The sequence below is a fragment of the Marmota monax genome, unplaced genomic scaffold (genome assembly GCF_021218885.2).
Source record: "Marmota monax isolate L192 unplaced genomic scaffold, Marmota_monax_Labrador192_F-V1.1 WCK01_AAM20220418_F8-fsc00173, whole genome shotgun sequence".
Taxonomy (NCBI): domain Eukaryota; kingdom Metazoa; phylum Chordata; class Mammalia; order Rodentia; family Sciuridae; genus Marmota; species Marmota monax.
Window position 1 is genome coordinate 2,882,931 of NW_026694620.1, and position 14,317 is coordinate 2,897,247.

At 33.7% G+C, this 14,317-nt stretch overlaps 1 protein-coding gene across 7 annotated transcripts in view; it reads right to left on the reverse strand.

Annotated features, from left to right (window-relative positions):
- Cep112 (centrosomal protein 112) overlaps positions 1-14,317 on the reverse strand; it is a 472,978-nt gene that overhangs the window by 325,467 nt on the left and 133,194 nt on the right. For all 7 annotated transcript variants that reach the window (XM_046422633.2, XM_058572199.1, XM_058572198.1 and 4 more), the window contains 4 exons: positions 14,016-14,145; positions 12,716-12,808; positions 11,904-11,963; positions 2,589-2,668 (listed from right to left, as the gene is read on the reverse strand). In XM_046422633.2, the coding sequence (XP_046278589.1) occupies positions 2,589-2,668; positions 11,904-11,963; positions 12,716-12,808; positions 14,016-14,145 (363 nt within the window). The remainder of the gene's footprint in view (positions 1-2,588; positions 2,669-11,903; positions 11,964-12,715; positions 12,809-14,015; positions 14,146-14,317) is intronic.

A 14,317-nucleotide genomic window follows, 5' to 3' on the forward strand; every position in this document is an offset into this window, starting at 1 on the left:
TCCTCACACTTCAGATAGAGCCCTAATATCCAGAGTATACAAAGAACTCAAAAAATTAGACAATAAGAGAACAAACAACCCAATCAACAAATGGGCCAAGGACCTGAACAGACACTTCTCAGAGGAGGACATACAATCAATCAACAAGTACATGAAAAAATGCTCACCATCTCTAGCAGTCAGAGAAATGCAAATCAAAACCACCCTAAGATACCATCTCACTCCAGTAAGATTGGCAGCCATTATGAAGTCAAACAACAACAAGTGCTGGTGAGGATGTGGGGAAAAGGGTACTCTTGTACATTGCTGGTGGGACTGCAAATTGGTGCGGCCAATTCGGAAAGCAGTATGGAGATTCCTTGGAAAGCTGGGAATGGAGCCACCATTTGACCCAGCTATTCCCCTTCTTGGACTATTCCCTAAAGACCTTAAAGAGCGTACTATAGGGATACTGCTACATCAATGTTCATAGCAGCACAATTCACAATAGCTAGACTATGGAACCAACCGAGATGCCCTTCAATAGATGAATGGATAAAAAAAAATGTGGCATTTATACACAATGGAGTACTACTCAGCACTAAAAAAATGACAAAATCATGGCATTTGCAGGGAAATGGATGGCACTAGAGCAGATTATGCTAAGTGAAGCTAGCCAATCCCTAAAAAACAAATGCCAAATGTCATCTTTGATAGAAGGAGAGCAACTAAGAACAGAGCTGGGAGGAAGAGCATGAGAAGAAGATTAACATTAAACAGGGATGAGAGGTGGGAGGGAAAGAAAGAGAGAAGGGAAATTGCATGGAAATGGAAGGAGACCCTCATTGTTATACAAAATTACATATAAGAGGAAGTGAAGGGAAAGGGGGAAAAAAAACAAGGGAGAGAAATGAAGCACAGTAGATGGGGCAGAGAGAGAAGATGGGACGGGAGGGGAGGGGAGGGGGGATAGTAGAGGATAGGAAAGACAGCAGAATACAACAGACACTAGTATGTAAAAACGTGGATGTGTAACCGATGTGATTCTGCAATCTGTATATGGGGGAAAAACGGGAGTTCATAACCCACTTGAATCAAATGTATGAAATATAATATGTCAAGAGCTATGTAATGTTTTGAACAACTAATAAAAAAAGAAAGAAAGAAAAATAAAATAAAATAAAAGGTTTTTTGGTTTGTTTATGTTTTTTTGGTGCTGGGGATTGAACCCAGGGCCTTGTGCTTGTGAGACAAGCACTTTACCAACTGAGCTATATCCCCAGGCCCCTCTGGTGCTTTAGTCCTGATTACTCCTGCTGTACTGGATGCTGTACTGTTGCAATCATGCAGACACAGTGAAAACAAAGATACCACCCGCTTAGGGGATGGCAGAAAGAAACCTACTGAACAATTTTACTTAAAATTCTAAAACAGTTTCCTTTAACTCCAAGATGCAGTATTCTGATAAAGACCTTGAGAGTTAAGAGTATTAGTTCTGTCATTACTCAGTTACAGTTAGATAATAAAAGTTATTTGAGTTCATGTTTAATGCATATTATCATTTCCTTTTGATTTCATCTAATTCACACTTGATGTGAGCAAACAATAAATCTTTGTGTAGATAAAAAATTGGTATCCTATGATTTCATAATACATAAACTCTTTTAAGATGTTCTATTCAGCAACTGAGCCAATATATTTTACTAACAAACAATCTGAGAGGGAATGGTTCTGCAGTCTTCCCAGGGAGAATTTGATATAAAGTTTATTTGATGCTGAGTGTTCTTTTTCAACTTTCTGTAAGGTATTTCTATTTGGAGGTTTGAGAAAGCAAGAAAAATGGAATTAGCTAATTCTCTAGGAGTTAACCAGGTACACTGAGCTTGAGCTTAAGAAATTTGTGTTCTTAAATCACTTTATTGGGTCAGATGCCATGTTGACCTTCATCCAATTAAAGTTCTTATTATTGTGTACTGTAATTGCCAAATTTCTTTCCAACTAGACTATGTGGTCTTCTGAGAAAGGACCATACATTGCCTGACACATGGTAGAAACTCAGTATTTACTGAATGAATCAGTGTTTTCAGCTAAAGACTTCAAGATAAAATCTAGTCATAGTTAGGAAAATAATGGAGAAGACATAATCTAAATCTTCAATGAACATTTACATATTATATCTTAAGACAAAAACCTTTCCTAAACAATGCCTGTACAGAAATATATTTTTAAATATGACGACTGGAACTTCTCATTACCCAAATTTCTCAACAAAATCTACAGAGGGATTTCTAAATGTCTTAAGATTTTAATCTCATTTTTTAAAAAATCTGTTTCCATTTAAGAGAAAGAAAACGTCTGAAACCACTAGGTTCTATTTTCTTACATTCCTATCACTTAAAAACAGCTGAACTGATTTTTCTTTTTTAAAAAAAAATACTGACTAGTAATAAAATTCTGAAAATAGAAATTCATGAAGAAAAACCAATGCAGACTATTCATAGCAATGCTCTTATAAAATATGATTCTTTGGTTCTAATTACTTAATTTGGCTTACAGTTGAGTATGAAGGTATATATTTTTAAATTAAATCTTTTGTGATTTTTACTCACTTCAAAGCTTCCTCAAATTTATGAATTTTGTTTTGAGCATCTTCTTTTTCTTTATCAAGTTCATTCTGCAAGTCATGAACCTGCCATGAAAAGAATATGTGAAATTTACTAAAAGACAAGTATACTCAAAAGAGAAATACAAATAATGAAACAGTAATTTCAAATCCACTTGTAGTATAAAATCAGATTTAGACACTTTAAGATAGAAATTTAGTCAGCCATAATAATTTACCATGGAATGATTTCTATACTATACTCCAAATATCAATTTTCTATTAAAAGCTAATGATTGCCTGAATCCACCTACATGTAGACTCTCTTAAAATTGACATGTAAGAAACTAAAATTATACTTTAGCCCAAAGAAAACACTATCATGAGATGCAAGAAAATACAATAAGTAATACACCCATCCTCCTCAAGAATAAGGGTTGTGATGAGCAGTCTTCTACCCGCCTGCTGGGTGTGATTCCTATGCCTGCTTACTGAGTTTGGAAGGATATGTCCCCCTCCCCCATTACCTCTTTCCTGAATGTAGCATCCTTTAAGTAGGTAGGATGGCAACATCAATAACAAGAGCTAAATGAAGATTTCTATTCACAAAAAGCTCTTCACAGACAATGTAGATAAGTGTACCTAATGTGAACACTACAGGGATCTTAAAATATGAAAAAGAAACACTAGCACAGCTCAACAGAAAGGCAGGAATAAAATGCAACCTCAGTTCCACTCACACAACACCAAGGATGCAGAGCCTTGATGACAGTAAGAAGGCTCTTATGTTAGGGGGATGAGAACACCTGCTATGGATCTGCAACCGTGGTGGGACTCAAATCATAACTGGGGGTCAGTGAGATGAGAGAGGAGTGACAACAGCAATGTCAATGAGCACACACATGCAATAAGCTGTATAAAATGCTGAAGCAATGCTGGCCAAAAATAGTTACTTCTGTCAGTTTGGATGGGGACCTGTTTAACTCAAACCCTGAATGACGTGGCCTTTGCCTTATTATTTTCATTATTATGGAACTCAGGATTGACCTCTAGAGTTTTCACATATCAGGCCAGCACTCTGCCACTGAGCTACATACCCACTCCTTTTTATTTTTGACACAGGGTCTCACTAAGTTGCCGAGGCTGGCTCCAAACATGTGATCCTCCTGCCTCAGCCTCCCCATAGCAGGGGTTACAGGCATGTGCTACTATGCTAGGTTTTGTTGTTGTTGTTGTTGTTGTTGTTTTAAAGAGAGAGAGAGAGAGAGAGAGAGAGAGAGAGAGAGAGAGAGAGAGAATTTTTTAATATTTATTTTTTTTTAGTTTTCGGCAGACACAACATCTTTGTTTGTATGTGGTGCTGAGGATCGAACCTGGGCTGCACGCATGCCAGGCGAGCGCGCTAGCACTTGAGCCACATCCCCAGCCCCTATGCTAGTTTTCATGTTCCTTTTATAATTCTCTTTAATTTTTTCCAGTTGGAATTTTAGTAAGGTAAATAAATTGATAAAATTAACAATCTCCTTTAAAACCAAAAGGAATAAGGATAGAGGAGGCAACATTACATGATAATATCAAAAACCTTCTACTGGCTGCTCTGATGGTAATTGCTAAAGCTAGAAAAATACTGAGTAGTAGAGACAAATGCAGGGTGGTAGAAAGTGTGAATGATCAGGAGAATCAGGAGACAGGCGCCCCTCTGCCCCCTCTCTTAAAAAGTAAATTTAAAATATCTCATGAAGGCTATTTTTATTCTCAAGAAAAGAAAAATCAACTTGCCTTGCAGATCTTCATCACTACATTTATTCTATTTTTACATGGGAAAAAAAATGAATTCTGTTGTTCAAAATTTTACCAGGTTGAAGACTTAAATTACTGTCTTACTTCCTTTGGATCCCTACCATGTACTACAGTGCTTGGCACACAGTAAGCATGTTTAACCAGAAAACAAACATTACTAAAGTCACAGGAGCACTAGTCTCAACACAAATCTAGTCTTTTGAAGGTCTAGAATCAAATATTAAAACTCCAAATTGGAACTCAGCAATGACCTAATTTGAAGATTCTGGGAACATACATTTTTGTAGCACTAAAATCCTTTCTTGAAATAAAATCTTGCATAAATTCTCTGGCTTGGACTTTCGGCACTATGCTGACTGAAGGCAGAAAACGATGTTAGCTCTGATTTGTTACATATGGCTTTATTATGTTGAAGTACATCCCTCCTACACTTAAACTGTTTATCATGAAAGAATGTTGAATTTTGTCAAACGCTTTTTCTGCATCTATTGAGATGATCAGGAAATTCAGTCCTGCATTCTATTACTGTGATCTATCATATTTATTGATTTGCCTATGTTGAACAAATCTTCCATCCTAGAGATAAGGTCTACTGGATCGTGGTGTCTGATCCTTTTAAGGTGCTATTGAATTTAGTGTGCAAGTATGTTGTTGAGGATTTTAGCATTTATGTTCATCAGAAACACTGACCTGTAATTTATTTTTTCTTGTCCTGTTCTTAGTGACAGATAGTTTTTAATTTCAGCAACTAATGCAATAAAGATTTCACAATTAAATATTCAGCAAGTAAACATTAACTTCTATGCATTTTCTAAATAAAATAGCTTAGCACATGTTTATTTCTCTCTCCTAGTCATTTTCTTTTCTATAATCTGAGATTGTTCATCCAGGTGGATGTTTTAAATTTTGAAATTTCACATCCCTTCTCTTGCAAGAATCTCTTCTGATATTTACATTATTTCACATCATGAAATATACATTTAAATGCATCTCTTTTTGATAATTTTGGCATTCACCACTTTCCATTTTCCTTAATAACATTTTTTTTTACTTTCCTTATCAAATTATACATTTTAAATTCTTTTTTCACTATAACACTTTTATTTTTAATGTTTTATTAATGCATTATACCATACATACATAACAGTGAGGTTCGCTGTGATATATTCATAGATGCACATAATATAACTTACTTCAATTAATTCCCTAGAGCTTCCTTTTCCCTTTCCTACTCCCTACCCCTTTTCCCCTTCCGCGATTCTTCTGGTCTTCCTCCTTTTTAATTCATATATATATTTTTCTTTAGAGCATCATAATTATACATAAAAGTAGAATGCATTGTGATATACTCATACATGCATGCAGTACATTTTGGTCGATTTTATTCCTTTATTCTTCCCCTTTTCTTTCCCATCTCCCTCCCCCTTGATTCCCTTTGTCTATTCAATCAATTTCCCTTCTATTTTCATAAGATTACCCCTTTTTAAAAAAATCTTTTTTTTTCCTTCTAACTCCTACATAAGAGAAAAAACATCATTTGACCTTAACGTTCTGAGTCTGGTTTACTTCACTTAACATGATGTTCTCCACTTTCATCCCCAGTATCACCACACACAAAAACAAGTATACATTCAAGTACATTTTGTTTTTGAGTTTTCACTTATGCTTAGTTTGATGGCTCATTCAATAATTTTCTCAAAAATAACATCCTAGTGATATGTCTTCTGAGGCTCTGTACATGCAATTATGTCATTCTGTTACCTTCACACGTGTAAGATTCTTAGGTCATATTTTGGCCTAAAGCCTTAGAATGATGCTACTCTATTATTTTATGATATTTAAGTTTGCAACTAAAGAGACTAAAATCATATAAGTTTTGGTCTCCCCTTCCCCAGTCTGGACATCTGAGATCATTCTCTCTGTACTGTAATTCAAATTTTTTCAATCTTCCATTGATTTTTATTTGCTAAAGGGTGAATCTTGTCAATTTACATACACAGACATTCTGAAAAGTTTTCTCATGTCTTACTTATGTCTGTGTTATTTTTTTCTGAACTTTCCTTCAATTGTTGTATACTAGTTTTCTATTTCCTGACTTAGTATCTATCATCTTTCTCGTATTTTTGATTCTTTGCCCTTTTCCCTTATAATCCGAAAGATAATTGTTTTTCCTTCATACCGCTGATTTAGTTCTTTATAATCTGTGCTACCCAGTGAAGTGCCCATGTGAATTTTAAATTTGCTACTATGCCTTTCTGTCTTACTTCCAGTCCTTTCTATGACAGTGCCCTCCATTTTCATGTCATTTCTTCCGTTCCTTATGATATCTGTTTCTCTTGCATGGCCATCATATCTGCTTGTACTCTATGATGAGTTCTTAATATTTCTTTTGGACTAAAACATTTTTAGAAGGAACTCTTTTCTCTGAATCTTCCCTATTTAAGTTCTTATTCCTTTACCATATTTTCCAACAGACCCCATTTTGACTTTTCTCCTGGAATCACCCCTGAATAGTATTCCCCACTCAGCTCTCAGAGCTACACTACAATTCAATGCCCAAGACAATTCCCAAGAGGGTTGTGACTAGGTTATCCAGAGATGTCTTCTCCTCATGCCACAGCTATCCTCTCTGATGCACTGAAATACCATCTGTGGAAAACCAACAGGGAACTGATACCAGAATTTCTGACAAGTCAATAGAACTCTACACATTGGGTCTGTACCTCAAGGTACCATGCTACCTATAGTTTCCCTCTATTTCCTGCTCAGTTTTTTTTTTTTTTTTGGTTGGGGGTGGGGGAGCACAGAATTTTCTGCATGAAAGCATAACTAAGAATTATCTCTTTAGGGGAAAAATTCAAAATATTAACCATTTCTTAGAAAAATCTATCCAAAATTATGCAGTATGAGTAAAGGATCTAAAACTAAATTGTATAGATTTGTAACCTTACTTTTTCTACAACTTAACATTCTCTGTCTTGGGCTGAAGTCGTGTCTCAGTGATAAGCACTTGCCTGACATGCATGAGGCCCTGGGTTCAATCCTCAGCACCACATATAAATAAATAAAAATCCATTGACAACTAAAAAAAAAAACATGTTTAAAAAAAATTCTCTGTCTTGGGTACTACCTCTGAAAATGGGGGTAATAACACTAAGTATATCAAAGACTTGTAGTAAGTTAATTAATTATTCCATGTAATTAATGTTCTTAGAGTGATGCTTGGAAAACTTTTAAAAAGCTCAATAAACATAAAAAATTATTATTATCTTCTCAGAATAAATAGTCCACATACATTTTTTTGATAATTTCAGGTCATTAAGAAGATCCAAACTCACAAGGTGCTACAATACAATAATTTCCTTGGACTCAGCCCTTTCAGAAAATAGCCCCTGAATTGTTAAGCATTCTTGAGTTCTTATACAAGTGCTTTTTTATCACTCTATTCAATCTTAACCTCTGTCAAATTTTCTCCTGCCACCTCTTGATTCTAGATGGTCTCCTAACACAAGCACCTTGATTTAATTTACTGCCTCTAAATCTATTAGAACCATTTCTAAAAGAAGAATGAACTATCTGGGAAGATGAGGGACTTCCCTCTGAGTGAAATATGGATGTGCTCATGTGCATACTTTTGAGCGGGGGGTTCCTTAAAGCTTGAAGCTGTTTCTCATTTACTTTTATGTCCCTAGCGTCCAGCATACCTGGCCCACACTAGAATATTCAATAAATGCTTTTCTGGTTCATTTTTTCATAATACAGTATTTTTGTACTGTATGATTAAGGTCTATTTGAGGTGTTATTTTTAAGTTTTAACTTATATTCAGATAGTTGTGGGAATGAAAAAAACATCAGGTTATTTAGAAATCACTACATGTTGATCTCAGTAAGAAAGATACCGGATTAATATTCTAATTGGATTAAAGAATTATTTATTTTTACATGAAAGAAAGTTAAAGAATAAGCAACTTATAGATAAAAAAAATTTATTTCTTTCTTTATTTTTGAAATGGAGTCTCACTATATTTCCGAATGGCAGAGGGAAATAAGACAATGTTTTGTTTCTAATCTTTGCCCCAATATATACGATAAATAAAATGCATTTAAAAGTGATAATGATAAGAATTCAAACCAGATAGTGAAGGATACATTACATATTCTCAAATGTGTCTACCTGCTGTAAATGATTATTTTAGGTAGTCATAAGCACATTCATATATAGATAGACAGATAGTTTACTCCTTTACATCCTAAGAATTTAGAAGTCAAGAAAGAAGTACCTATATAAAGGAGCAGGGGACTACTATATTCAGGAATAGATCTACTGTGCAAAACATCATGGCATGGTAAAGAGCTCAGAATTGTTCCTGCCTCAAAAACAGACCAGCTGAACAGCTCCACCATGTCTCTTGGCTGCTCTAACCTCTGCTTCCCAATACAAAAAAATAGGGAGAGTGTGTTGCAAGACTGCTCTAAATCTTTTCACTATGTAATTTCATTTTTTAACACTTTAGGAAAGGCACATAGCTTCTTAAAGAAAATCCCATCAGTAATAGTTGAAAAAAAATTATACAATAAACACATAAAGCTATGAAAAATTGTTTTAAACAAAATTAAAAGAATTATATACAAATATTAAGTTTAGATAATCATATTTAAGTGATTTTAAACTCCATTAAAATTCATATCTCATTTGTTAGTTATATCAGAATAATTTTAAGTATATAACTCAATTTTAGCACATTTTAGAATATGCATGCTTAGCATCTGCCTCATGAATTTCTTTAGGTAAACAGCACCATCTTCACTCCCTGGTGCCTGTTCAGAAAACAAGCAACAGGCTATTTGTAGGAGGCAGGTGTTTCCTTGCTAGTAAGATCATTTAGTCTAACCATTTCCTGATTTAGCAGATTAGGACACTTCATCAAACAATGTCATTTAGTTTTACTACCTATTATTTGTTTGATGTTCAAAGCTCTTAAGAGCAGGCAACAGCCACCAGAGATCAATAAAAACCATTAGATAATATGTTTGTGCTTAAATTAGGGACAGCATTTGATGCTGTTTCTTTTACCTCAAACAAATTGGAATGGTATGGTCCCATCCTGCTGCTTTTGTACTGGCATGAAGAAATAACTTAGGATGGCATTTCCTCCTCTTGAACAGATATTTAGAACTAAATTTTATGCCCAATGTTATTGAATGTGCACACCTGTAACACTGTCTCACAAACAAAAGACCTATACAATCCATTTAGCTATAAAGTTACACAGTCCAGGGCTGCGTGAGATTTATGTCAGCTCTTTGAGCAGACCAAAGGGATATTCCCCAAGGGGGGTACAAGACATCAAATCTTCAAGGCTTGAGATCACAGCAGGTTTAATAAAGAAAGAAGAACAAATGTCAATTTAAAAGGGGAATATTATGGAATTAATTGTAAAATAAAAAGTGACATGATGAGCAACATTTTCTTCCAATACAAATAATTTTAGAAAAATATGCAATAGTTATTTTATTTTTAGGGTTGCTCTGATTTTAAACAAGTTCAACATACATTGAAAATAATACACTTTAACAAATTACTTTCTATTAAAAAGCTAGGTAAACTGATTGCTCACGGAAAAGGAATAGCTACAGTTATTATGCCTAATAAAGAAAATTTAGGTCTGCTCCCTATATTTTGGAATGAAATAGAACATAAATGGTTGGAAGGTTACTGGATAAGGATGAATTGAACTCCCATATTTGCTCTCTCGTGTATATTCATCAGGTAAAGGGACTGGCCTCAGAAATTTTAGTCGACTTAGTGGCTAAATATTCCAGAAAAGATAATGAGAGAAAAAAAGACTGCCGTTTTAGGTCTAGCTCTGCATTTAACAGTCCTCAGCAGAACAGTCCTTAGAGAGAAGTTCAGGAAAGGAATATATTCTTTCACAATTAGTGTGTGCCTCTCTCTTGACACCAGCCCATCCATTTCAGAGATACACATATAACCACCTCTTAGGAGGAGACTAACCATAAAGCGTAATGGAGCAAGAGGCTAGAAAGATGCTCTGTTTTTGTTTGTTTTTAAGAATTTCTTTTTTCTTTTTTTTTTTTTTAGTTGCAGATGGACACAGGACACAATACCTTTATTTTGATTATTTATTTTTTTATGTGGTGCTGAGGATCGAACCCAGTGCCTCATGCATGCTAGGTAAACACTCTACCACTGAGCCACAACCAGACCCAGAAAGATGCTCTTTAATGGAAGGAAAGTCAGAAATCTGCCCAAAGAATGAACAATGAACTAACAAGTATACCCAGAGGATCCAGATGCTTTATACTGTAGGAAGCAAGGCTTATGATGACACATGTTCTTCTTTTGGTAAGCAAAATATTTATGAAGCCACATTGCTTGACAATAGAAACTGAAAATCTTCTTTATTTCAATAAAAGCATTACTTCACTTTCCTGTTGAGCTATCAATTTTGTAGATATAAAATATACCTAAGAACTTGCACTGAGTTGTGTTAAAATTGCAGCAGTAAGAAAATCTATTATTAATTTTAAAAAGCACAGACACAGGTCAGTACGTTGTCAGTAAAAATACATTTCTTAAAAACAGAAACATTTTTCTTCTTCTACATTAAGCTGTTGGAGGGCAGGGTCTATGCCTAATGTATCCACAACCTCATCTTATTATCTAATATGACACTTTGACCAGTGTAAACAGTTTATGGCTAGGTACTGGGTAACTGATTATATGGATAAGTAAGAGGTGGTAACATAAAATGTTTTAAGAATTTTTATGTAAACCACGTTTAATTTAAATTTGTATATATTTTAATTAATGGAAGGATTAACTTCTTTCTCCTTTTCCATTATAGGTAAATTTTACAAGTGTATTCATTTGTCAGAACAGCAAATAATTATAAAAGCAGCACAAAACCTTGTATTTCAAATGCCCTTCCACTGATAGCAAACAATTTCAGAACATAAGTGTCATAATCAAAAATCCATAAAACATTGTTTTTTACTGCCAAAGATGTTAATATACCCCTAGTTATTACTGATATCAAGGCTACTAACATATATCAGTAGAAATACACACTATTCTAAATAATAAGAAACGACTAATAATTTTTAAGTAGTAGTCAATTCTTTCATTGTTTTATGTCCTTTGGTTAAATATTCAATGCTCTCATTGAACATATGATAACATAACATAAAATAACTCCCATTGTATCATACTTTTAAGCTGGTAGAAATAAAATATAATTTAAAAGTAGTATTATGAAAGATAATAAATTAAACATGCAAGCAGTGTTTTAATGTTGATGTAAATAATAATTGACCTGAAGAAGCTATTTATAAAAATAAAAAATAACGAAAAAATATTGACCACTGTGTGGTTGAAATCAACGTGGAAACAAATTATTCTTTAAGGGTTAAAATGTATGGCATTATAAAACTCAGACCCCATTAAATACCTCATCTGCCAAATTTTCAATGTTTTATAATTTCCCACAAAACTTATTACCTTATTCTCATAGGTGTGTTTTAATTGGCTTTTCTCCACTTGAAACTTATTTTCTTGGTCCTGTGAATAATAAATGTTTATTTTTATTATATTTAAAATTGCTATTAGAGTCAATATAATAAGCAAATCCAATGAAATCAATGAATCTATTAGATGTCAAGCTTCAGAGTTTTGAAAATTATTAGGAGAGCCCTACCTGCCCAATTTTCTAGCCTACAAGTAGAAAGTATATGAGTACCTCCATATTACAGGACCAAAGGCCTTAGCTGTCTGAAGATGTTAACTGTGCTCAAAAGTGCCTACTTTGCAGTAAAGTGTAAGAGGAACTTTTCAACCCTTAGGATTAGGAGGTTAAGAATGGCCAATTGAGTCAATATGAAAATAACAAATTTGAAGTTATATCGTACACTAATCTTTGGTACTTTTTGGCAATGAGAGAAAGGAAAAATCCAAAAGGTAAAAGAAAAAGAAAGAGGAGGACAAGGGAGATTATGAAAATTCGTAGATAATTTAAAAGAGAAAAATTATTCTGAAATAACATACTTAGATAGGGTTTATTTTTTAAAACTAACCTCAAAAGAGAGATCATTCAAATTAAAACTATTGTTCTTTATTCTGTACATGTTATTAATATCCAATTCTTCAATTTAAGTAAATAAAATAAAATTTAAATTATGCAGTGCAATAAAAGAATCAGAAAGGGCTCTCTGCTATATGATTTGTTTTTTTAATTGACTCTCATCTTAAAACATAAATCAAGGAAAGGAAAGGAGAGTTTGGGCCATTGTTCTGGGTAAAAACCCAAGTCTCACCTTTAGTTGCTGCTGTCTTTGAAGTTCTGATTCCTGTAACTGCTGTTTTAATTCACAGATGTTCTGTTCTAATCCTTTAATCATATCAGATGCCTGAAGGATTTTAAGAATAAAAACTCAAATATTGATTTTTGCACCATCTTATAAATTCTGATTCAAAAAATATATTCGTACCCCCTGAAAATTCAATCAAAATTTAAATTATCTAGAAATATAAATAAAAACTATTTTAATGAACGGAAAATTAATTTTTTAAAAGTAAAAATATAAATTAAGTACCAGGTAGTATTTAATGTTACAAATGTAATACTGACATAAAAAATAGGTTTACAGAAAACTTCAAAAAATTATAACTATAAAACTGTTAGAGTCTATAAACAAGTCTGGATGGCGCCTGGCATTTTGCCAAAGGGAGTGGTTTGTGAAGTAACACCAGCGAGCCTTTAAGTGTGGAGATTCCTTATTGGTTGACTGCTGTATGGAGTTTATGTTAATTAGATAAGCTGTGTGGAAAGTATATATACCCCTCCTGTCCTACAATAAACGGCTCCCACTCCTGCTGTATCAATCTACACAAGTTGTTCCTCACCCCCCGGTTATTTTGCTGCAGCTGGACTGCGGCATAAAACTATGGAGCTAGGGCTGGGGTTGTGGCTCAGTGGTAGAGCGCTCGCTTAGCATGTGCGCGGCCCTGGGTTTGATCCTCACTCAGCACCACATAAAATGAATAAATAAAATAAAGGTATTGTGTCCAATCACAACTAAAAAAATAAATAAATATTAAAAAAAAAAACTACGGGGCTGTTGTTGTGGCTCAGTGGTAGAGCACTTGCCTCGCATGTGTGGGAACTGGGTTTGATTCTCATCACTACATATAAATAAATGAATAAAATAAAGGTCTGTCAACATCAAAAATAATATGTTTTAAAAAATTTAACTACAAAACTAAAGCAGAGTCAAAATTTCAAGACAATAATAATATATATCATTACTCAACAAAATACATTAAAAAAACGACTTCTCAGAATTTATAGGTTTCCTCCTTTTAAAACTTTCATACTAACAAGGGTTAACTTACAGAAGAATGTAATTTATAAACATTTATGTTGTATACTCTATCAGACATTAACATTTTCAACATTTTAAATAACAAAAATTCTCAAAGTTCCCATTATTTCAAGAATAAAGTGATGGTAACAATGTCAAACTCCAATTAGCTTCTACATGTCCGTCTATGGCTACAGGCTGAGCAAAGAAAATAACTACTTTGTGTGGATATATCTGTCAGCTTATTCAATACCTTTGAAGCTGAAAGAGCATGTTCTTGTTTCAGAAGGCTTATATCTGCATCATGTTTGCTTTGTAATAGTTTCATGTTTTGCTCATAATCATTCATAAGATGGTCTTTTTCTTTATGCAGTAAGTTGCGCCTAAAAGCAAAAAAAAAATAGATTTCTAATATTTTTAGAATCAATCTCTAAAGTGGAATTTTTTAATCATCTAAATCTATTATACTTAAAAATGTCAAATAAGTATGCACATTTTTATTAACTGTAAACATATGCCTCTTATGTTTAAAGAGGACTTTAAGATTAAATGTGC